The sequence below is a fragment of the Electrona antarctica genome, assembly GCF_951216825.1.
Source record: "Electrona antarctica genome assembly, chromosome: 2".
In the NCBI taxonomy this organism is placed as follows: Eukaryota; Metazoa; Chordata; class Actinopteri; order Myctophiformes; family Myctophidae; genus Electrona; species Electrona antarctica.
The window spans coordinates 13,186,722-13,209,896 of record NC_136807.1 but is presented as its reverse complement, the minus strand read 5'-3'; the positions used below and the strand labels follow the sequence as shown (position 1 = coordinate 13,209,896).

At 43.1% G+C, this 23,175-nt stretch overlaps 1 protein-coding gene across 1 annotated transcript in view; it reads left to right on the top strand.

Annotated features, from left to right (window-relative positions):
* Positions 1-23,175, top strand: part of LOC306932139 (receptor-type tyrosine-protein phosphatase S-like) — a gene marked incomplete at its 3' end in the record, with an annotated part of 74,447 nt that overhangs the window by 6,850 nt on the left and 44,422 nt on the right. The window contains exons 6-10 of the mRNA XM_079513841.1: positions 1,429-1,539; positions 2,223-2,483; positions 5,629-5,765; positions 6,628-6,769; positions 7,501-7,533. Of these exons, the coding sequence (XP_079369967.1) occupies positions 1,429-1,539; positions 2,223-2,483; positions 5,629-5,765; positions 6,628-6,769; positions 7,501-7,533 (684 nt within the window). The remainder of the gene's footprint in view (positions 1-1,428; positions 1,540-2,222; positions 2,484-5,628; positions 5,766-6,627; positions 6,770-7,500; positions 7,534-23,175) is intronic.

Here is a 23,175-nt window from a genome sequence, read left to right as displayed (position 1 = left end):
CAATCAGATGGGACTTTTCTGTGTGGATGTATGGGCTGTCAAGGCCAGAAAGTAGTTTTTTGCCACTCAGTAAGCGTTCCTGCATAACTTCCTGGTTTGATGATGATGTCACGCGCATACCCTCTATTGATACAATCGATTAATTGCATCGCAAAACGATTTGATACCGATTATTTCCATCGCAAAACCATACGATACGATACATAGTCAATGTTGCTGTTTTCATTTCGATATACTTCGATTCTTGAAATTAAAATCGATTTTTCGATGCAGTTACTATATCGTTACACCCCTACTGTCACGATCCGTGACGTTTTCTGCTGTGTTCCTTGTTCCTAGTTTGTGTGTTTTAGTGTTGTGCTCTTTTATTTTGTAGTATTTAGTGCCCTGGTTTCCTTTGTGGTTATGGTTACCTGTCTTGTCTCACCTGTGAATATTAGTTTGCTCCACCTGTGTCTTGTTAGTCTCTTAGCCAATCCCTGTCTTGATTTTGAGTTATGTTCACCTGTGCCCTGTTTTCCTTGTGTGTATTTATAGCCCTGGTTTGTTGAGTTCCTTGTCAGTTCATTGTTGTATGTTAAAACACTTTGACGCCATACTACGCGTTACCCGCATTTTAATCAAATATTCTACGCTGCCTAGATTGTTTTATTACCTTTAGATCATACACTGAAGTATCTGGGCTTTTGATCGGCGAAAATCCGCTTAAAATAGGTTCCCTGGTGTCTTGCGATCAATCGCACCACCCGCCATCTTGGTACGCCACAAGCCGGGTGCATAAAACCTCATTCCATGAGGCCGTGTCTTCCGTTCACTTGCATTGGACTCAATTTCCCAGAAGCCCTAGCAGCCCAGCGAATGTGTCGATTTCCGGTTTCGAGATCATAACATGAAGCTCTCTCCCCCTGCTCCGCGGCAGAGACGGACTTTCTTTTTAATTATTAAAATAGGGCGATTTAGACACATAAAACAAATAGCGGGAATGTCGTATTATGCAGCGGTGGAACACTGGAGTAAACAATTAGCGGCTGTCAAACTGTGTGATGTTGCCTTGTATCCTGGATTTTGGAATAAACCATCTAGCATTCAGACTTCTCTGTCTCTGCGCCTCCCTGTTCTGCAATTGGGTCCTACCTTATTGATTCACACCGTGACACCTACGTTTAACACTTCTTTATGTCTATAGGCTTTACTGTTCGAGCAACAGCTTTTTCTGGCGTAAAATGCTACTGAGAAATTAATACAAATATACCCAGTGTTAGGCACAATGATCCTTGATGACCATTTCTATGTATTTGATGTATTACCATGTGTTGTTCTTGCTTACTGTAAATCACTCGGGATTAAGAGTGCCTGCTAAATGCCTAAATTATAAATTGTGTGTGTGCGTGCGACGTGCGTGCATGTGTGGTTGTGTCATTTTCCCAGGTGCCCTGCAGATCGAGAACAGTGAGGAGACGGACCAGGGGAAGTACGAGTGTGTGGCCTCTAATGTGGAAGGCGTGCGCTACTCCTCCCCTGCTAACCTTTATGTGCGAGGTAAGGAGAAACCTGGTCCCACGGCCAGGAAAAAAATACAAAAAAACAAAAAAAAGGTGCCATTACAAAATCAGCCTTTACACAATGATTCTGGAACTGCTTGCATTCTCTCCCCAAGTTGTACATTAAAAATAACTGTATTTAGCGAAAGAATACAATTAAGTAATTCAATATTTAATCTGTAGTACATACTGATGCTTTTATCCATTTACTACTGATGCTAGTAGTAAATGGCCTCATGTGATAGCAGTATTTAACACATGGCCCTTATCACTCTCCCTCACACCTGGCGCTCCATATGTTCACTAGACCTGTATGTGCCCGTCGGCTACCGGCCTACTTGAGAACGATGCAACTTGGGAACCTAATAATACCCGTTGTCAACTTGTCATAGCACCCGTTTAACTGTCTGTCTGTGTCCCACATGGAGATATTTGTATCTGCCTGTGTCTGAAGAGGGCAAACTGACTGACTGTGAAAAGTGGACTGGTTAAGTAATCAATTGTCAGGTGTGGGGGTGCCATGGCAATCAATTGGCTTGTCATAGCACCCGTTTTAACTGTCTGTTTGTGTCCCACATGGAGATCTCTGTATCTAACCCCATCCTCACCCCCGCCCCCAAACACCACCCCGTCCCCCTACTCCCTCTTCTGCTCTCCTTCCTCTTTTCCTTCCTCAATGAGTGCCCCCTCGTTTCTCTATCCCCCCGACCAGTCTGGAGGTCGTGCCCGGCGGCGGTGTCAACCTAACGTGCGTGGCTGTGGGCTCCCCCAGCCCGTACGTCAAGTGGATGCTCAATGGCGAGGACCTGAAACCGGAGGACGAGATGCCCGTAGGCCGCAGTGTCCTGGAGCTCAGCAACATCCACCAGTCTGCCAACTACACTTGTGTGGCCATGAGCAGCCTTGGCATCATTGAAGCCGTGGCAGAGGTCACCGTCAAACGTAAGAGCTGCACATGCCGCACAATTTAGGCATTTAGCAGACAAGTCTTAATCCAGATTTACAGCACACACACACACACACACACACACACACACACACACACACACACACACAAAAGTTTGACAGTTCAAGGGTGTTTATTTAAACAAACTGGCAGGCAGGCAGAGCAGGGCAAGATGCAAACAGGTAGGTCAGTGCATGGGCAGGCAGGCAGGCAGGCAGGAGGCAGGCAGGTGTGGTCTGAGGAGGAGGAGAGGAGATCGGTGAGTACAGGCAGAATGCAAACTAAAGCACTAGAAAACACGAGGAAAACTGAAGTTCACTGGGAACAAACACTGGTATACTGGCTAGGAGTGTCTACTACCACTGTGGTTGATTCAACAATCTGGCGATCGGTGAAGTGGGAAGGCCGGGGCTTTATAGGCTGGAGGTGATGAGCTGATGGCAGTAAGGAGCGTAGATTGGAGAGAATGAAGGGACTGGAAACAGGTGAGCCAAGTGGTAAATGGAGCCAAGTTGTGCACATGCATGCACTATACAGTGGGGGGACACGCGACGGGCCAACAGCACACACAACCAAGGCCCGCCCCCGCTCGATCATGATTGGCGGAAGGCCCCTTTCTATCCTGATTGGATGAAGGCTGGGCCACCCAGCCAAAAACGAAACCTAAGATTTTTTTACCCCCAGGGGTTAACTGGTGACAGGGAGGAACTCCTTATATGGTCAGCACACTCTATAGTAGGGAGGATTATCACAACAAAACAAAAAAAGAAGTGATATTTGAATTATGTGAAATCACTGAATATACCTTTAACAATAAGCATGATATGCAGGGGTGAAAGTGGCTTTCAGTTCTTGCAGGAGCTCCCAGAAATTAGCGTCTGCGACGGAAACATTTTTGGGGGGGTCAAACCCCCAATATCCCTTAAATGCATAGAAGACACAGTATACCTAACCTACAACACAATACAAACACAACAGGTCTTACAAATCATTAGTCCAAATGTCTCTTAAATTAAAATAAGCACACATTAAACAGCTTTTTACTGTTTGTGTTTACTTACAATAAATTACTGTTTTTGGAAACCAAAAGATGTTGAGAATGGAGCAGAATACGTGTTTTGGGGGACCTTGACTTATTTATAGTAGGCCTACAATATTTTGGATTGCAGTGACCCCACATTGTTTCTTCAGGAACAATATTTCTAGTTATTATTATTATTATTATTATTATTACTATCTGTGCTTGCTACTGGATCTGCTCCTGCTATCAGTTGTTCTTGCAGGGTCTCTGCTGGCTTATTAGCCAGTCTAGGTCTCTGCCTGCTCCCATAGAGTATATAAAAGGATAGAGACTGAACTGGCGCGAAGCTCCGCCCCCCCAGCTATTCATGTCAGTGGAAGTTGCTCAGTGGCGTTTTGAAGCACCCGGAAGACTGCCGGAAGTGCCGTCTCAGAACGTCTACTTCCGCATTTGACCACCAAAATTACGTAGTGCAGTTTCCTTCACTGATAAGATGCTCAACAAAATCCATATATCAGTCACGCTACTCAGACTTTATTCATTTTTATTGCCTTTGTTTATTAGGTAGAAAATAGTACAGGCAATGGTACATGACGAAATATAATGTATTCCAACATGCTTGCTATCCCTGGTCCCAACGAAAGGTTCAACTGACATTAATGTTGGTTCTCTCTCACCAGATGTCATTATATGAATGTGTCCAAGTCCCAAATCCTCAAGAATATAACTGCCGGTCTTAACCAGGTTTCTCTGCAATCCAATTGAAAATATTCTTTGTGACTATTGTCACACTTCATTCTTCTGTAATTGGATGCTCACGGTCATATAGCGTCTTTGACATTGGTCAATAATAGGCAATATTGCTTGCATGCTACAGCAAGGTCTTGTAACAGGAGACAGCCAGAATTAATATAGTTTGAGAGCATTCATATCCAGAATTCTCTAACACTCAGATCATTGCTCTGCTTGACAATAAGCAGTAGAACTCGAGCCACGCTGTGCCTTTACATGAAATCATAAACATACGTGTGTGTGTGTGTGTGTGTGTGTGTGTGTGTGTGTGTGTGTCTGTGTGTGTGTGTGTGTGTGTGTGTGTGTGTGTGTGTGTGTGTGTGTGTGTGTGTGTGTGTGTGTGTGTGTGTGTGTGTGTGTGTGTGTGTGTGTGTGTGTGTGTGTGTGTGTGTGTGTGTGTGTGTGTGTGTGTGTGTGTACCTTCAGGGTGATTAACCACCTCGGCTTTGCCTTGGTGGTTATAACTCCCTGTCGGTGAATTATCTCCCGACAATGACCACCTAGTCAGATATATTCCCTTACATTTATGTTATCCCTAAACTTCTTTGCCTTTTTTACTATTTTGGAAAACAACATTAAAATACTTCAATCGGATCTATTTTGACGCGTTGTGAACTTGTAGATCGCCTGTTTGAACTATTTAAAAATGCTTTTCAAAATAGTGTTGAGGTAAGTCAGATGTCCAGGGAGGAGACAGGAATACAGACGGAATGAACAAGGCAAACTACAACTGAATCCGTAGCGTGTATCGCAAGAAAGCAAATTAAAGACAGAGTATCCACTGTTCATCCTAAAATCTGCTCCTTTTATACTCCATGTTACGTATCTGTTCCAATATAATGGCATAAATAGGATTCCACATAGACCCCTGGATTCCAAATATCCCCCTGTTATTGTGCAATCTCTTTGTGTTCCCCTTGTTTGTTTTTTTTCCTGCTGCTTATAATATTTTGTTGTCTATTGAAATGTATTCTGTTTGTTGATGTAAAGCACTTTGTAATGCAAATTTGAAAGGTGCTATATAAATAAAGTTTTAGAGAGATAGAGAGAGAGAGAGAGAGAGAGAGAATTACGTTTTCGGCCCTTTTTTCTCATGAGGGAATTCATTCACTTTACCCATTCACGTTATGCTCACTCAGAGAACACAGGGAAACTCTGAACTTTCCTTAAAACATCTGGGACAACGCTCCACCGTCCCACACTCTTCTCCTTTCTGTCTCCCAAACTGTGGAACAAACTCCCCACTGCAGTTAGAACTGCTGACTCACTCCAAATGTCCACGTGACTCACTGTTTCCATGTCTGGTTATATGTTTCATGTCTCTCCAGTTCCTGGTCAGCCAACCAAGTTCCTGGTGGGCGCTGTGTCCGACACCAGCGTTGAACTGACCTGGGAACCGGCCTATGAGAAGGATGGCATCATTAACTATGTACTGCGCTACAAAGAGGCTGGTCATGCTGACCAGGTAAGATCACACACAACACAACACAACTACTTTTACACTTTACAGCGTGAAGCTGGTTGTAAAAACAATAATCTGCGATGAATTGTTATTTATTCAACATGAATTGTAACTTTTCTTCTTTCGTATTTATTGGTCCTTCTCATATGATGTTTGTACTTTTGTATCCTCTTCTACTGTATGAAATGTGATGTTTGTCTGTATGTTTTCAGAGCACTGAAACAAATTCCAATCAACTCTGTTGACATGGCAATCAAGTATTGAATCTTGAATTGAATCTTGAATCTTTTGTAAAAAAAACACGATTTAGCTTTTCATAATGTTGCTGTTGGGTGGAAACTGTTGCAATGGATCATTAGTATTCAGCAGTGTAAAGTAACTAAGTACATTTACTTAAAGGCTTATTCGTTTTTGGACTTAAAGCTGTAGGAAATACACTGCTAGCGTAGTGATACTGGACACAAACAAATAGTTCCATGTGACAGAGGGTTCTAATAAGTTGAACGAAGGTTGCGTTATATGGTAGAAATAGGTCAACAATACAAATGACGCTAGTTTTGTGGATTTTAGGTATCTGTACTTGGGTATGTCACATTTGCAGTACTTTTACATCTACTCCACTACATTCAGAGACAAATATTGTTATTTTACAACACTACAATTACTACAACGTTTCGGTCGTCAGACCTTCATCAGGCATCTGCCTGATGAAGGTCAGACCTTCATCAGGCATCTGCCTGATGAAGGTCTGACGACCGAAACGTTGCAATAAAAACCAACCTAAGTGAAGACAGTGTGCGGGATTCTCTTTTTTCTAAAAATCAGAGTGATGTCATCACTCCCCTCTTTCTCCGGCAACAAACAGATAAATAATTTTAGCCCCACGTCGTCCTTGGTGGTGGAGGGACTGCGGCCCAACACGGAGTACGCCTTCTCTCTGGCCGCCATCTCCAACAGAGGCACGGGAGCCTACACCGACTACGTCTCCCAGAAGACCTTGCAAACCAGTATGTAGCCCCTATATCTCCTCTCCTCTCCTCTCCTCTCCTCTCCTCTCCTCTCCTCTCCTCTCCTGCCGATTCCCTCTGCAGGGAACATGGATGGTTTGGCGCTCAGTGATGATGACGACGAAATATGACCACATTCAGATTTGTCGACTGCGCCTCCTTTGTGGTCCTTAGAGTGCAATCTTTGAGTTTCATCACTACTACTGCTACATTATATTACACTACACCAGGGCTAGGCAACAGGCAGCCTTTTTGCTGTACATTCACACTGTAATTAACATGGTTGTACTGCTAGATATGATCATATGTCCCATGTTCTGTTACACTCATACTGTATTAAACACTGTTGTACTGCTATATGTCCCATGTTCTGTTACACTCATACTGTATTAAACACTGTTGTACTGCTATATGTCCCATGTACTGTTACACTCATACTGTATTAAACACTGTTGTACTGCTATATGTCCCATGTACTGTTACACTCATACTGTATTAAACACTGTTGTACTGCTATATGTCCCATGTACTGTTACACTCATACTGTATTAAACACTGTTGTACTGCTATATGTTCCATGTACTGTTACACTCATACTGTATTAAACACTGTTGTACTGCTATATGTCCCATGTTCTGTTACACTCATACTGTATTAAACACTGTTGTACTGCTATATGTTCCATGTACTGTTACACTCAACCTCATTCATTTGATAATTTTTCTCTTCAGCTCTCCAGGTTCATCCAACAGTTCACACAACAGGTAAAACAAGCATGAACAAACGCATCATTGTACGCTAAAATGTTTTTTCTCCTTATCAAAGTAACATTACTTTCTACTACTTAGCCTATGCTATTGTCTCTGTACAGTGTCTGATGATGTCAGGTTGGTGGGAGGATCTAGTCACTGTACTGGTAAACTGGACGTGAAACACCAGGATGATTGGAGACCAGCGGCTGATTTTCGGTCTAACTGGAACCTGAATTCATCATCTGTAGTGTGTAAACAGCTGGGCTGTGGCTCTGCTGTTTACACAACACGGAGCCATGATGCACATCAATCTGTATGGTGGATTACATCGTCCTGTGTTGGATCTGAGTCTTCACTGAGCAAGTGTGTAAACATGCAGTCCGCTAGTTCTAGCGACAGACTGGAGGTGATCTGTTCAGGTAACAAACAATAACTTCAACAATGACACAAATCTATACCGTCTCTTATTTTGTTTGTCTGCCTGCGTGCCTGCCGGCCTGTCTGTCTGTCTGTCTGTCTGTCTGTCTGTCTGTCTGTCTGTCTGTCTGTCTGTCTGTCTGTCTGTCTGCCTGCCTGCCTGCCTGCCTGCCTGCCTGCCTGCCTGCCTGTCTGTCTGTGTGTCTATGTGTATTTGCAGACAGTTACCCTTTAAACACGCACGCACGCACGCACGCACACACGCACGCACGCACACACGCACGCACGCGCGCGCGCGTGCGCATACACACACACACACACACACACACACACACACACACACACACACACACACACACACACACACACACACACACACACACACACACACACAGAGAGATATCCTGCTCTATAGCTCTGCCTCTCATGTTATGTCTCCATCTTGTTCAGCCATGTTCTCCCAGTGTGGCAGACCTCAGCCTCTTGATAGGCCGAAGATCATCAAAGCCAGTCCGTCTCGTCCTGGGGATCATCCATGGCAGGTGTCCCTGCAGAGCAGAGCCACCGGCTCCTCTGAGCAGTTCAAGCATAAATGTGGAGGCGTCCTCATTGAATCCTGTTGGGTCCTCACTGCTGCTCACTGCATGTAAGCTGCACTGAATTTATTATGGTTGGCAATATAAGAGAAATGAACACCCTGCCTCTGGATTATTTTAAACACATTTCCTGAAGCCATAATGACTGAGTTAGAAGTTCTAAAGAGGCCTGAAAATTAAGCCCTGGCCCATGGCCAGGCCCCTCAAACTAAACATTTAAAGTATGAGGTATAAAGTACAGCAACCTTGTGTTCATACAACAGAAAGACTGGGTATTGGGTAAGACTGACATTATGTATCTTTCAGGACCTTTCACTGCTTCGTCTCAACCATTACTCCATGGCTCTGGTCTCAGCCACCGCGATGTCTTTTTTGACATTCCGTTTTTCTCCAATGTTGATTGTTGCCACTAACGTTTGAGCAGACTAACATCAGTCACTCTACCAGTCACTGTAGTAGAAGAGGTGCGGGTTTACACCGCAGCTATGTCGGCTCCACCTACAGGAAATACGTATGCTGCGACCATGAGACCCGTTTCTGAATTTGTCTATATACAGGTATCGGATTTGAAAGAAGAATGACTTTTATGTTAATGTCCTTTTTTCCTTTTTTTTCCCCTTTCTTTTCCAGTAGCCCCAACAGGTCCATGGACATGCAGGTGGTCTTGGGGGGAGTGTACCTTACGAAAAATGAACTCTTATTTGACCAGGTCATCCCTGTGGGGAGAGCCATCGTTCACCAGGATTACAGGCAAACAAACTTCTCTGATGGTAGCTTCTCCGCTTCTCATAGTGACATCGGTGAGGCCATGAATTGACATGATAAAACATGACATGATAAAAATGTCCCCTTTATTTATAGAGCACATTTAAAACCAGGTGTTCTTTAAAACCAAGTGCTGTACACTCAGTAACGCACACAGACAGACAGACAGACAGACAGACAGACAGACAGACAGACAGACAGACAGACAGACAGACAGACAGACACTGTCATATCAGGTTGATGAAGCCGATCCCTCCCCTCCCCTGGGCTGGAGCGCTGCACTCAGCCTCTCTGCCTCTGTCTCTCCTCGGAAAGGTGTCTACTAGAGCAGGGGTTCTCAACCCGTGGGTCGCGACCCCTCGAGGGGTCGCCAAATTATTTTGGGGGGTCCCCAAATTATTTAAAAAAAAAAAAAAAGGAAAACAAAGTTTTTTTTGCAACTGAATGTCTGTAAAGTGGAAATGAAGAATTTACATATAGTACACATAGTACATGCATACACCTTCCCCAATGATGATGGTTTCAGTATTTATTTATGGTGTATTGTCTCTATTATTAAGGTTATTGTAGCAGTCAATTTATATTGGGGGTCGAGAGGGGGCGGGGCGGGGGTCCCGAGACGTTGCCAAAGCATTTTCGGGGGTCCCCGGCCAAAAAAGGTTGAGAACCCCTGTACTAGAGCTCTTCATGGGTAAAATGTATTTATTTTTTGCGCTGCACGGCTACAGTAAACTGATCCTAAACCAGCCTAAAACAGTTTAAACGGCACTCCTTTGCGTTTCTCTTTCATACCTGAGGGAGTTCCAGGGGGTCCTGGATGATAAATGATAGTTTGTCTCTCAGAGTTAAATTAACATTGATTTTACAATATAAATTGGGGGTCCCAGAGATAGAAATGCCATTAAATGGGGGTCTGTAGATTAATATGCATGTCAAACTGGGGGTCCTTGAATTTAAAATGGTCACTGCTAGAGCCGTAAAAATCTTCTCCTATGGGGGTCCCTGGCATATATTTTCTAGTGGGGGTCTAATGAGTGTAAATTTGGGGGTCCTTGACATGAAAAAGTTTGGGAACCACTGAGCTATAGGCTGTCGCTCAGCGAGACTCCACAATACGTACAGACTAGAGATACGTGTACAGAGATATGTGAACGCACATACATGTCCAATTCTCCATGCGCAACTTTCAAATGATTGTTCATTTAAATAATTCAACTGTATGGCCCCTATGGGACGTTATCTGCCAGCTACGTACATATTCGTACCTAAAGCTTTATATCAAATATGGAGCGGTTTAGCCAGAAATCAGTTTTTAACACAGTGGATGCGGGAAAGGGATTTCTACGTGGTTCAAATCTCAAACGTCACGTGCGGGAAGCGGATTTTTACGTTTACCGCATGTTTTTATTGATTACTTTCAATCGTCTTTCTACACACCCGGGCACTTTATCAACTAGCATCGGATGATAGCACAACACTCCGATCACGTGATCGCAAAAAAAAAGAAAGAAATGCCTCACCCCCTCCCTTCCTGAAAACAGCACGAGGCAGCCCAGCCCCCGTATTGTCACTCACGTAAAGGCTGGAGACTCCCATGCATCTCGGGGCAAAATAATGGCTATAACCAAGCTGGCTGCAGTCTTTTTGTTTATCTTATAATATCTTTGTTTCAGGGAGGGGAGGGCTCTCTCATGTGACTTTCAATGGAGGGAGGGGTTGTGTGTGTAATCTGATCCGAGTTGTGACTTCAGTGTCTCCGTCAGATTTCTCTCCTTTTTTCTTTTTTCTTCATTTCTTCACGCATGGATTGTATCGCCTGTGCGAGCGGTTATTTCTTTATCATGATGATCAACGCCGGTCAGACAGAACATGGCAAATGTGTTGTGTTGTTTGGCAGTAATACTAACCGCCTAAAAACATTGAAGGGAACTCAGCGCGAGCACAGCTTTCCGAGTTTTTATGTCAGACAGCGTCTGACAAAACTTCTAATTAGCCTTTCTGTTCAAGAAGAGTAGGCTACTACAAAAGCAGGTGTTACATAAAGGTGCATATCTCCAGAATGGAAGATGGTAAAATCAAATTTCTTTTAAAAATTAGAGTGGACAAGTTACGCTTTCTTTTGAGGTATGCTGTGTGATTCTCGCTATAAGAGAACATTTACTGTGGGCCTCAGACAAGGTCCTTCGTTCAATGCATCACCTTTAGCACAGGCGGAATAGCTCTGCTCAAAATGGCCAGCATTCAAATTGTTATCATTGGCCCGGTTGCTAGGCAAGTTGGCCTCATAACTCTGAATCTAAGTTCGCTGTCCATGGCATTCCTGATCCATCGAAGGTTCGGATGTCATTTGTGATTTTCTACCGCATCGCTCCCGACATGTTAATGTTTCTGGCGAAGGTATAAACAGCGTGAGCTAATAGCTGATCGTTACAATGAAGGTCTGCCTGTAACACGGAAATTAATCTACCCCAAAACATTATTCTCTGGCATACTGGTGCAGTACTATCTGTCGCCACTTGGTGGCAGACAAAGAGGTATTACTGTAATGATTTCATAAATTACATGTAAGGTATGTTAGTCATATATCAATATATGTAGGCCTGGCATACTATAGTTTGTAAGGTTTTCAATGTAGCCTACTTTTCTTTGGCCGGACTGATCTCCTCCTCCTATAGGCACCACACTGTTTCTATGCATTTGCATGTATTACATTGTGTTTACCTTGCCTACTGTAAATCTCTCTGGATTAAGAGTCTGCTAAATGCTTAAACTTTGTACATTGTTGTCAGATATGCTAATGCACCATTCTGTGTGTCAGCTTTACTTCAGCTGAATGTCACCCACCCTGAAAGTCAACTCTGTGCCATGGAAACCCGCTATGTTAAAACTGCCTGTCTGCCAGAGCAACCATTCGATGATGAGAAGGAGTGTGTGGTCTCTGGATGGGGCAAAACTGGTATGTATCTGCTGTATATTACGACTGATCTGAATAATACCATAGTCTAGACAGAGAATGCTCTATGTACAAGTGAACATGTTGGTTCGGAGATTTCACCACTACCTGTTTATAGCTTACTCCACCCCTCCCTATACTGACCCACTGTGGGTGAAGTATAAGAGGGAGAGCTTACGCAAGCTGCAAGTAGCCTACAATGACTGTTTTATGATTCTGTTAACACACCGAACCCCCGGGGGTATTTAGGACCATTAAATCAGAGCGCCCAGCGAATTTCAGCAACGGAGCACATTTAGTGACGCACCAGGCGCCATCTTGGATGTTCTGTAGCAACGTGTAGCCAAAACACCCCCGAGGCGATCGACAACAACGGGAGGTATGATAAATTCTAACGCAACTAGCGACGGGACCACAATGGGCCGTCAAAAACATAATCTTTTCTTAGAATTGGACGGAATGATTTGAGATCAAGAGTTATTCACGTTTTAAATGTTTCGATCTCATCCGCTAAAATGGGAGGGAACATTTTATCGGTTTTGATATCAATAAATCTCCGTCCTTTTACTAATCTCCGTCCTGAGCGCTGAGGTGTTAAAGAAACCCAGGAGCACTAGAGCCAGCGGGCTCTTTTGTACTTTGGGTCTCACCACCTTCATGGCTGAGTCGAGGAACCTGACCTACAAATTCATGTGCAGACTGGATCGCTCATTGAATGGATTAATTGGACAGACCCTGGCCGTAGTTCTGTCAGGTATACATCTACGATCAGAGGACACTGGCATGAGTGCCTCTCTTAGATTAGTAACCTAATGGTTACTAATGGGAAAGTGATTGTTAACATTTATAAGCCTATTAAAGGCGCAAGCCTATTAAAGGCGCGAGGCCCTGTTCGCACTACCTAAAAAGCGGCCCTGCCTATACGGTCAGTGTATAACACTCATTTCTGGCTAAAGAACAGGTTCCTGGCTCATCTATTCCCCTCTATGCTGTATTCTATTCCTTTGCCCGTGGAAACAAATAAGATGTACTCTAGGTAACATATTGCAGGCACGTGTCAAGTTTTCCTCTCTTTTGCCTCTCTGTGTTCTTGAATCTCAGAGAGTAGAAAAAAATCAAGCAGACTGTTGGACGCCAAGGTTCCGTTGATCTCTGAGCAACGCTGCAAGGATGCCTATGAAGACCGACTGGATCTGAACATGATGTGTGCAGGATACATGGAGGGAGGGAAGGACGCCTGCCAAGTGAGTGTGTGTGTGTGTGTGTGTGTGTGTGTGTGTGTGTGTGTGTGTGTGTGTGTGTGTGTGTGTGTGTGTGTGTGTGTGTGTGTGTGTGTGTGTGTGTGTGTGTGTGTGTGTGTGTGTGTGTGTGTGTGTGTGTGTGTGTGTGTGTGTGTGTGTGTGTGTGTGACATCATGCCACAACCATACAGTATGCTGAAATGCTTTTTGTTTTAATGTTTAATTGCATTACATTCTAAACTACTGGCAGTGAGTAGCCTATAGCCTTATTTCATGGCTGTCAACAACAGGCCTTATGTTGGGTACATTTGGTCTTTATGTAGGGTGTGTTCAGAAATAGCGCACTGAGCGCACTGTGCAATGCAAACTAATAGGCGAGTGCGCTCCTGGTGCGCATTTCCGAACGCACCCAGAGCGTCGCAGTCCCACCCCCTTTCATGACGACGTCAGGCCCAGGAAATAATTCCCAATGCATTTTTCCCATAGACATTTCAAAACGTATTTATTTAAAGACCTTAAAAGCGTCGTACAAACCCAACTCGAATTGTGACAAATCATGACAACAAACAGAATATTTTGGACCAAACAAATAATTACAAAGAAGAAAAACAACAAAAAAAGTGAAAGATTGTGTTTGTTGTCATGATTTGTCACAACTCGAGTTGGCTTTGTAAGAGGCTTAAAGGGTCTTTAAATAAATACTTTTTGAAAAGTCTATGAGGAAAAATGAACGGGGAATCATTTCTTGGGCCCTGGTAGGGGGCGGGACTGCGACGCTCTATAATGACTGTATTAAACGGGTTGTCTTTACAGGGTGATTCAGGTGGACCTCTGATGTGTGAACAGGGTGGAATCCACTACCTGGCTGGTTTGGTGAGCTGGGGGCCTCGGTGTGACATGAGCAACGCGCCCGGTGTCTACACCAACGTCTACAGATTTCTGGACTGGATTAAGAAGAGAGATCATGGAGATTATGATTACACTAATGATTATGATTACACCTCTATTGGGGAGGATTATCCAACGGGCCTGTTGCTGGGCCCAGGCCCAGGGGCCCCTGAGCTAGGGGGGCCCCTGAGCTTGAGCCTCCGCGTTGCTGGCTCACGGAGGCTCAAGCTCAGGGGTTAATAACAGTTATTAACTTAGCACTTTTTGTCAGTAATGGGCTTATTCATTCATGTCAATAAAATAACCCCAGAAGTCCTAAACCCATATGATACATGTTACTGCGTGTTTAAGTGTAAGACAGGTTAAATGGAAACTAGATAACATTTAGCCTACACTCCCTCTGCCAACCTGGGGAGAGCAACGAACTGAACTCATGCTTCCTTTTCACCTGACAGGGGGGAGTTTCCCCGGTTGGACGTAGCGTGTGGAAGCAGGCCGGGGCCCCGGCTGGCCAGGGGGAGACAGTATAGTAGACGAGGATTATTGCATGTTTTTTGTGAGGGTACCTACCTACCCTAGGGCAGGGGTTCTCAACGTTTTTTGGCTGAGGACCCCCGGAAATGCTTTGGCCATGTCTCACGACCCCCTCCCCGCCCCCCTCCCCACCACCAATACAAATAGACCGTGGCGCTACAATATCCTTAACCCATTCTGGGCGGGAACCCCTTTTGGTGTTAGCATTATGTTATGCTTTAGCTATTGAAAAATAGCAGATTTATGCAGGCTCTACTTATCAAAAGATCGTTTCAAATGTATATGTAGTGCTTCAAAACATGAAAGGAGATAATACTCTGAATATTAAAGCAAGATGGGAAGCAGAGGGCAACCTTACTATATCAGCAGAAGAATGGGAAAGAATATGTAAACATCAGTGGAAAATGAGTAGTTCCCCCACATGGAGAGAATTCAGTTGGAAAAATCGTTTCTTTTGCATTCCAGCCCAGAAAAGACATTACACGTATCAGTCGGACTGTTGGAGACTCTGGGCCCTATTAAGCAAGACGAAAAACCCATGCGGTAATACAGATTTCGCCCTCGCTCTGCGCCTTTTCGTATTATGGAAGCCGTGGTGAGCGCTCACTCATATGGAATACCACGTTCCTGCATAATTTAGCATTGGGGGAGTGTCCATATGTTAATTATTTTCGCTTTGCGCTAGTTGCTATTAAGCCCCTTGACCTAAAAACACTCAGCGCATACCGATTCCGCCTGGGTCTGACCACGTCTTAAAAGCAAAAAGCACTGTTTGATTTTACACTTGAGCGGCTCTGGAGTGCTGCTGGAGTGTTGCCATGTCTGTTTGCTGTTTATTATAAGCGGCTTCTTTTTCTGCAAAGTTGCTTGTAAATATTGGTAGTTGTGGTTGCTTTTCTTGTTTCTAAAGTGCTTATTTGGGCTTTTCTCCTAATGTTGTTTAAACCAGTGATCCTCACACAGCGACATTCCCATGTCAAGGACCCCCAGATGAATGCATTTGCCCTGCAACTAAGCCAGTGACCCCCATGACAGATTTGTGTTTTTAAATGTTTCAATAACATTTTTCAAAAATATTCTTATTGTCACTTTTTTCAAAGATTACTTTTGAAAATAGCAGATCTACCAGCTCACAATGCATCACATTCATTCATTAAAACAATGAACTCTGACTGAAGGGGGATATATATTTATAATGATCATTATAACAATGTGCAAGAAAATATGTAAAAAGAAGGAAGAACTTTATATTTGTGGACAATCAAAATATGCTGGAAATTTTAATGTGGTGTCATTAAAAGGAATCTTGATATGGCAGACTCACTATCTAGAAAATAAAAACATGGCACTTCATTTAAAATAGGTTGTAGACCCCTGTTATATGCGATTCTTTTGGGAGTATGTTTATAGACCTATTTACTTGTTTCTATGAGACATGGCAACAGCGAGCTTTCTGGCTTTCTCGTTGAGATTATAAAGGGTCATATATCGCTCATTTCTAAACCTTTTTTAAAAATTAAAACATCTCCATAATCACTGGGAAGTTTGCTTTCATACGCTGTATCACACCCGACTCAATTCTTCTTCAATAAAATGCTACGAGCGAAGACCATAACATTGGGGCCGCAGCAATACGCATGGCGCACGTATGGCATTTCAACTCATTCCTTCGTCGTGACTCGAATGAAATAAAATAAAATAAACGTTATTTTACTGGTGTGTTTCAATAGAAACAAATAAAGAGCGTGTGTGCAACAGTCAGTGCATATACGTGCATGCACTGTCTATAGGCTATATTTCCTCCTTGTCGGGATGGTGAGCTGAGCTCTTCTGAAGTGATGATGTGCGTATATCTCCCTCCCTATATCATATGGCTGCGCCGCTGTAATGACTTTCCAATGAACACTGCAAGTTACTTAACAAAATAGAGACATAGGCCTACAAGCTATGCACATCATGGCTGTGACAGCTTGTGGATCTGTTCTTTTGAGGCATAAAGGTGACAGCATGCAGTGCAATAGGAATAATTAACCCAAATGTGACAAAGTCATGTCTATGGTGCCAGTCTGCAGAAATGTAATACCACTTGCTGAAAAGGGCGCATTCCATGAGGACATCAGCTGGTGTCGTAAAGAGAATAGTACGGACATGTTCATTGGGTAAGCCTCAAAACTCCCTGAAACACTCCCATGACTAATTCAAGGCCGTTTTGCTCACACCACGGGGTGTCGAAAGCGCTTCTCACCTGGCCCATAATTGTAATATGACATTGCACCCGCCCCCACGTCTTAAAAACTGTAAAATGATATGTAATTAGATTCCACTTGCTTAATAGGGCCCTCTGTGGGGAAACATTGGCAAATCATTTTCATGTGTTCTGGAGTTGCCCTTCTGTCCACAGTGTCCTGGAAGCAGTTTTTGGTGTTGACATTCCTTTTGATTTTAAAACCATGTATCTTGCAGATCTGGAGGGACTTCAATTTGTAAAGCAGGATCAGTATCTATTGAGGGTATTGCTGGTGGCATCCAAAAAAGCCTTAACAAAAAAGTGGCTTACAAATGTAATACCAACTATAAATGAATGGATTGATTTAATCTATAGTATATTTATTATGGAGAGAATTACATTCAGCTTCAGAGGTCAAGTTGAAGTCTTCACAGGTAACTGGTTTAGATGGATTGCTCATGTTTCTACCATAAGACCTGATTTTGTATAGTTTCAGTTAAACCTGTTTAACCTGTATATGCACCTGTTTGAGGTACTTATGACAGAAACCTATTTAGAAGTATAAATCTCACCCAATTAATTAAAGAACCCACTAGAGTGGACCACCGGTCCTCATCTCTATTAGACTGGATACTCGTCACTAATCCTGGGAGGGTTATTAAATCTGGTGTCATGTCTGATTGTTTTAGCGACCACTCTGTTATATTCTGTGTCTGGAAAATTAAAATCCCAAGATCTCCCCCCAAATACATAACACTAAGACAAAGTAAAAATATGATTGTAGATTCCTTCATCCTAGATCTAACTAGAATTGACTGGAATAGACTTCAACTAATTCCATCTGTTGAAGACGCTTGGGACTATTTCCACTCTGAAGTCACTAAAGTAATTGATTTGCATGCCCCCCTCAAAACAATTAGAGTAAAGGGCCGCCACCTACCTTGGATCAGCCCACACCTCATTAGCCTTTTTAAAGAAAGGGATAAAGCCTGGGCCAAACACAGAACAACTAAAGACCCTGGTGATTGGGAACACTACCGATACTTGAGGAACTTATCAAAGACAGAAACAAGGAACGCAAAATCAAACTACTACAAAAACAATTTCAGCCACGATTTCCACAATCCTAAACAGTTCTGGAACAAACTCAACACCTTCCTTAACAAAACCGACAAAAAAACTATAAATCAGATACAAATAAATAATAATATTATCTCGGACCCTCCACTCATTGCCCAAGCCTTCAACAATCATTTCTCATCAATCGGTAGTTCCCAATCAACAAACTCCTATGTAACAACTGACCCCCCAAGACCAAATGCTCTAAACTGTTCCTTTCACTTCAAGAAAATTCTGCCAACAGATGTCCTCCATGCTATAGGTGAGCTAAAAGATAGCTGTGGTGCTGGTCCTGATGGTCTTGAAGCCAAGTACATTAAACTTGCTGCTCATGTACTAGCCTTTCCTCTTGCAGATTTGTTCAATTTATCCCTGTCTACCTCCTCACTCCCACCCATATGGAAATGTGCAAGAGTTACCCCCATCTTCAAAACCGGAGACCCAACTGACATAAACAATTACCGACCTATTTCAATCATCTGCACCACCGCAAAAATCTTTGAAAAACTGGTCTTCAAACAACTATCAAAATACATCAATCAGGAAAACATCTTATCCCCCCTTCAATCAGGATTCAGACCACACTTCTCAACCACCACAGCAACTCTAAAATTCACCAGTGATGTGCTACTGTCTTTCGAGAAAAGACAGCTAACCGGTGCTATATTCATTGACCTTTCGAAAGCCTTTGATATGGTTGACCACTACCTCCTCCTTGACAAACTTTTTTCCATCGGTATCCAACGACATGCTCTTCTCTGGTTCAGTGCTTATCTTCACAACAGGCGTCAATGTGTTACATTACAAGGTTCCCAGTCAGATTTTTTAACTGTTGAGAATGGTGTCCCCCAGGGTTCCATATTGGGGGCACTTCTATTCACTATATTTATAAACGACTTACCTGATGTCTGTTCCAACTGTCAAGTCCAGCTCTATGCTGACGATACTGTTATTTATGCCTCTGATAAAAACATTCACCAAATTCAACACCTTTTACAGTCTGACTTCAACCCGGTCCAAAAATGGCTAAAAAATAACAAACTGTTATTGAATATGAAGAAGTCCTGTAGCATGTTGTTCGGCCACTCACGCAATGTCCAAAGCTCCTCCGACCTACTGATCAAATTTGATGATGGTTCTTACCTTGAAAAAGTGGACTCATTTAAATATCACTATGGACCCGGAACTTTCTTTTAAACACCATATTGATCTAACCGTTAAAAAAAACCTATGGCAGCCTGTGCTCACTCTACCCATCCATCAACTGTTTCTCCTTTCAAGTGAGGAAAAGAATAATATCTCAAGTATTACTCCCCATAGTAGACTATGCCGACATTGTATATCAAAACACCACAGATACTCACCTCAAGCCACTCAACATACTATGCAACTCCCTGTGCAGATTCGTTCTAAGATGCCCATACAGAACCCACCACTGCCAACTGTACAGCTCACTTGACTGGCTGCAGCCTAAGGCTAGAAGGCAACACCACTGGTACCTATTTATTTTCAAATGCATCCACTCCAACTGCCCCTCATACCTAAAACAGTCTCTGAAACCATTCACATCCCCATATCCACTTAGACACACTCAACATCCCTATCTTATGGTTCCCAACAGAATATTTTCAGAATCTGGACGCAGGTCTTTCCACTACAAAGCCCCATCTGACTGGAATAATCTCCCGCTTCCACTCAGATCAATCACCTCTCTAGGCCGCTTCAGGACTTCCCTGTATTCACATCTTCAAACAACCTGTTCATGCTTCTAATGCTTGCTCACATGTTTACCTCTACTTTGAGACAGTTTATAATACCGTTTTCCCCACTATTCCCATATATAAACGAGTCGGGGGTCAGGGATGGGGTGGGGGTGGGAGAAAGGGAGCAAGCAAACTATGTTATGATGTTATGTTATGTTATCATGTCATGTCATGTTATGTTATGTTATGTTATGTTATGTTATGTTATGTTATGTTATGTTATGTTATGTTATGTTATGTTATGTTATGTTATGTTGTGTACATGCACTGCTGTAATGTTGTATGTATAGGACCCCCTCTAAAACGAGATGCGACATCTCAAGGGGCCATCCTCTCAATAAACTTCAAACTTCAAACTTATGTATTACGAATGATCATCGATAGAGAAGAGAGGCAGACATCTCCCCTTGTGTGTATTGTACGTATATTGTCTTGTTTTGTTTTCGGTTGTATGTATTGTCAATTGTCAGTCGTTTCGTTTTCATGTATGTTTGATTAAAATTCAATAAAACGTAAATTGAAAAAAAAAAGAGAATTCTTTTGAAAAATCGAAGAACGGATGTAGAAGACATTTTTAGAATCTGATCTCAGGTCAAAATGGGTTAATAATAGAGAACATACATCATAAATAAATACTGAAACCAGATATAATCATTAAGGAAAGTTTATGCATGAACTATGTGTACTATGTAAACTCTAAATTTCCATTTTCCAGCAATAAAGTTGCAAAAAAATAATAATAACCAAATAATTTGGGTACCCCCCGAGGGGTCGCGACCCCCAGGTTGAGAATCCCTGCCCTAGGGCATGGGTTCCCACACTTTTCAGCCCCCGACCCCAAAATAATGCTGCCATTGACTTGCGACCCCAACTTAACCCTGGAGGTAATTTTATACACATAAACGTTTGGTGCACAAATGTCTGCACATGTAATGTAGAAGCTCGAGAATATTGACTTCATGTGCTTTCTTTAGATTTCACATTTTTCATTTTTCTTCAATTGTCCTTGATTATTATAATGTGCTTCTTTATTATGTGCTAGCATACTCGTAAGCCAAAAATGGCAGATCTACAGGCTCACAATGCATCGCACTGCATTTTCGGCAAACAACGTTTGGTGTAGGGGGACAAAAAAGCAAGTGTTGAGGCCACCCACCGTTAGAAACGTAAGTACAATGCATTGAACAAGCTTTAACAGACTTTGCGTGTTTGGACAAGAGTCACAAGACTGTAACATGGATGACTGGTTGGATGATGAACCTCCAGTACCTATTCAGAAGATAATTGACTACCATAGACAAAGGTATTTTGAAGCCAATCGGGACGGGTGGTTGTATGGTCCGCATTGCCATGATGATGATGATGATGTCGTCGTCATATTTGATAGTGAGAATTGTGTTGCTTCTCACGACTGACAAAGACAATGGGGCTGCATGAGGCTATAGTCTGAGGACACATGTGGAGGAGGAGCTTACTCACCAGGCTGGGAGTCCGAGGTCACAGGAGGTGCAGGCAGAGCAAGATGCCATGATCAGCAGCAGCTTGGCTGAAGAATCTTCCCAGACTTCCCAAAACAAACTGGTCAGGCTCCTACTTGATCTAGCCCCCCGAACCCACCTCACCCCTGCCCACTTCGACAGGCTGGAATGGCTTAGGGTCGACGACAGAGTACAGCATCTTGCAATGGGTCTGGTCCACAAGATTCGATACACCACCAAGATACCCATGTACCTGTCTAGATACTTCCTTAATGTTAACGAAGTCCACACCCACAACACCAGAGGGAGTGCAACGAACCATGTACAACCCAGATTCGGCACAAACAAGGGACTAAATTATTTTCGCTCCTATGCCACCAAAATGTGGAACGCCCTACCAACTGTCATTAAGACATGCGAATCCCTTGACTCCTTCAAAACCGCTCTCAAAGGGCACCTACGGATGGCTGCAATTCGAAACTGGCCCCCGTAAAATCTGAATCCCCCCCCCCGCCCCCCCCCCTTTTTTCCCCTCACTGTATATATTTCTTTTCCCTTTTTACCTCCTTTATGATGAATTCCTGTTCTGTCTATAGAAGTGTCTATTTGTACGTCTCTAAATGTTTTGATGATTTGAACATGGTGGACCCTATTGGAAACAAGTGTAATGCTTAATTGGGTCGTCCACTCACAGTTAACAGCCTTTGTATTGAGTTTGTGCTTGAAATGTACTGTAATTCTGCAAACTGTTAATAAATTCTTCAATCAATAAATCAATCAATCAGCTGTCAGAAAAGTGGTGAAAGGGACGACACTTAGTGCTAAGGCAGCAGCTCCACGACCCAAGAAGACTGGCCCCAGCAGCGCTGACCTTGCGGTCAAGAGCCTGGTAGCAAAAGACCGCGGCTAAAGGGCCCAAGAAGACGAAAGCCAAGAAGCCTGTTGCCAAGAAGATGGCAGCTACAGGCTCAAAGGAGAGAAAGAGAGGAAAATGGCAGAGCCAAAGAAAGAGAAAGAAAAGATGGCAGAGCTCAAGAAAGGGGAGAAAAAGAAGATGGGAGAGCTCAAGAAAGAAATGGATAAAAGCAGAACATGCATGAGTTTAAGATATCAGTACGAAATAATTTGGCAACCCCTCGAGGGGTCGCGACCCCCAAGTTGAGGACCCCTGCCTCCTAGTCACTGTGTGATGGGAATTGGTTCTCCACGAATGGCAACATGTGAGACTGTGTTTACAGGGTCTGTAACTCTGAGAATGAGGTAACATGACACCATAGCAGAGAGAGGACAGAGCAGGGATGAGTTTGAGGAGAGAGAGAGAGAGAGAGAGACGCAGCTTACACGCAGCAGTAAGGCGACTTCAACACCACACAAGAACAGTTTCTGAATTGTCTTAAAGGTGAGAGATTTTCTATAAAACATGTCTTGTGTATGAGAATCAGCTTTATTGTCACCTCACAGGTTTACAAGGAGTAAAACAAGTGAGTGACATCTGTGTTTATGCAAGTTCTATCTTGTTATTTCAATAAAAAAGAGAAAGGGATAAGAAGAATGCGGGGGGCGTGGCGTGGTGGCTAAGAGTGGCCAATCAAAGAAACAAACTAGCAAATGATCTATTGATTAACACATTGTAGGTAAATATATATTGTGTTTTACTCTCTTTGTGGGTTCATG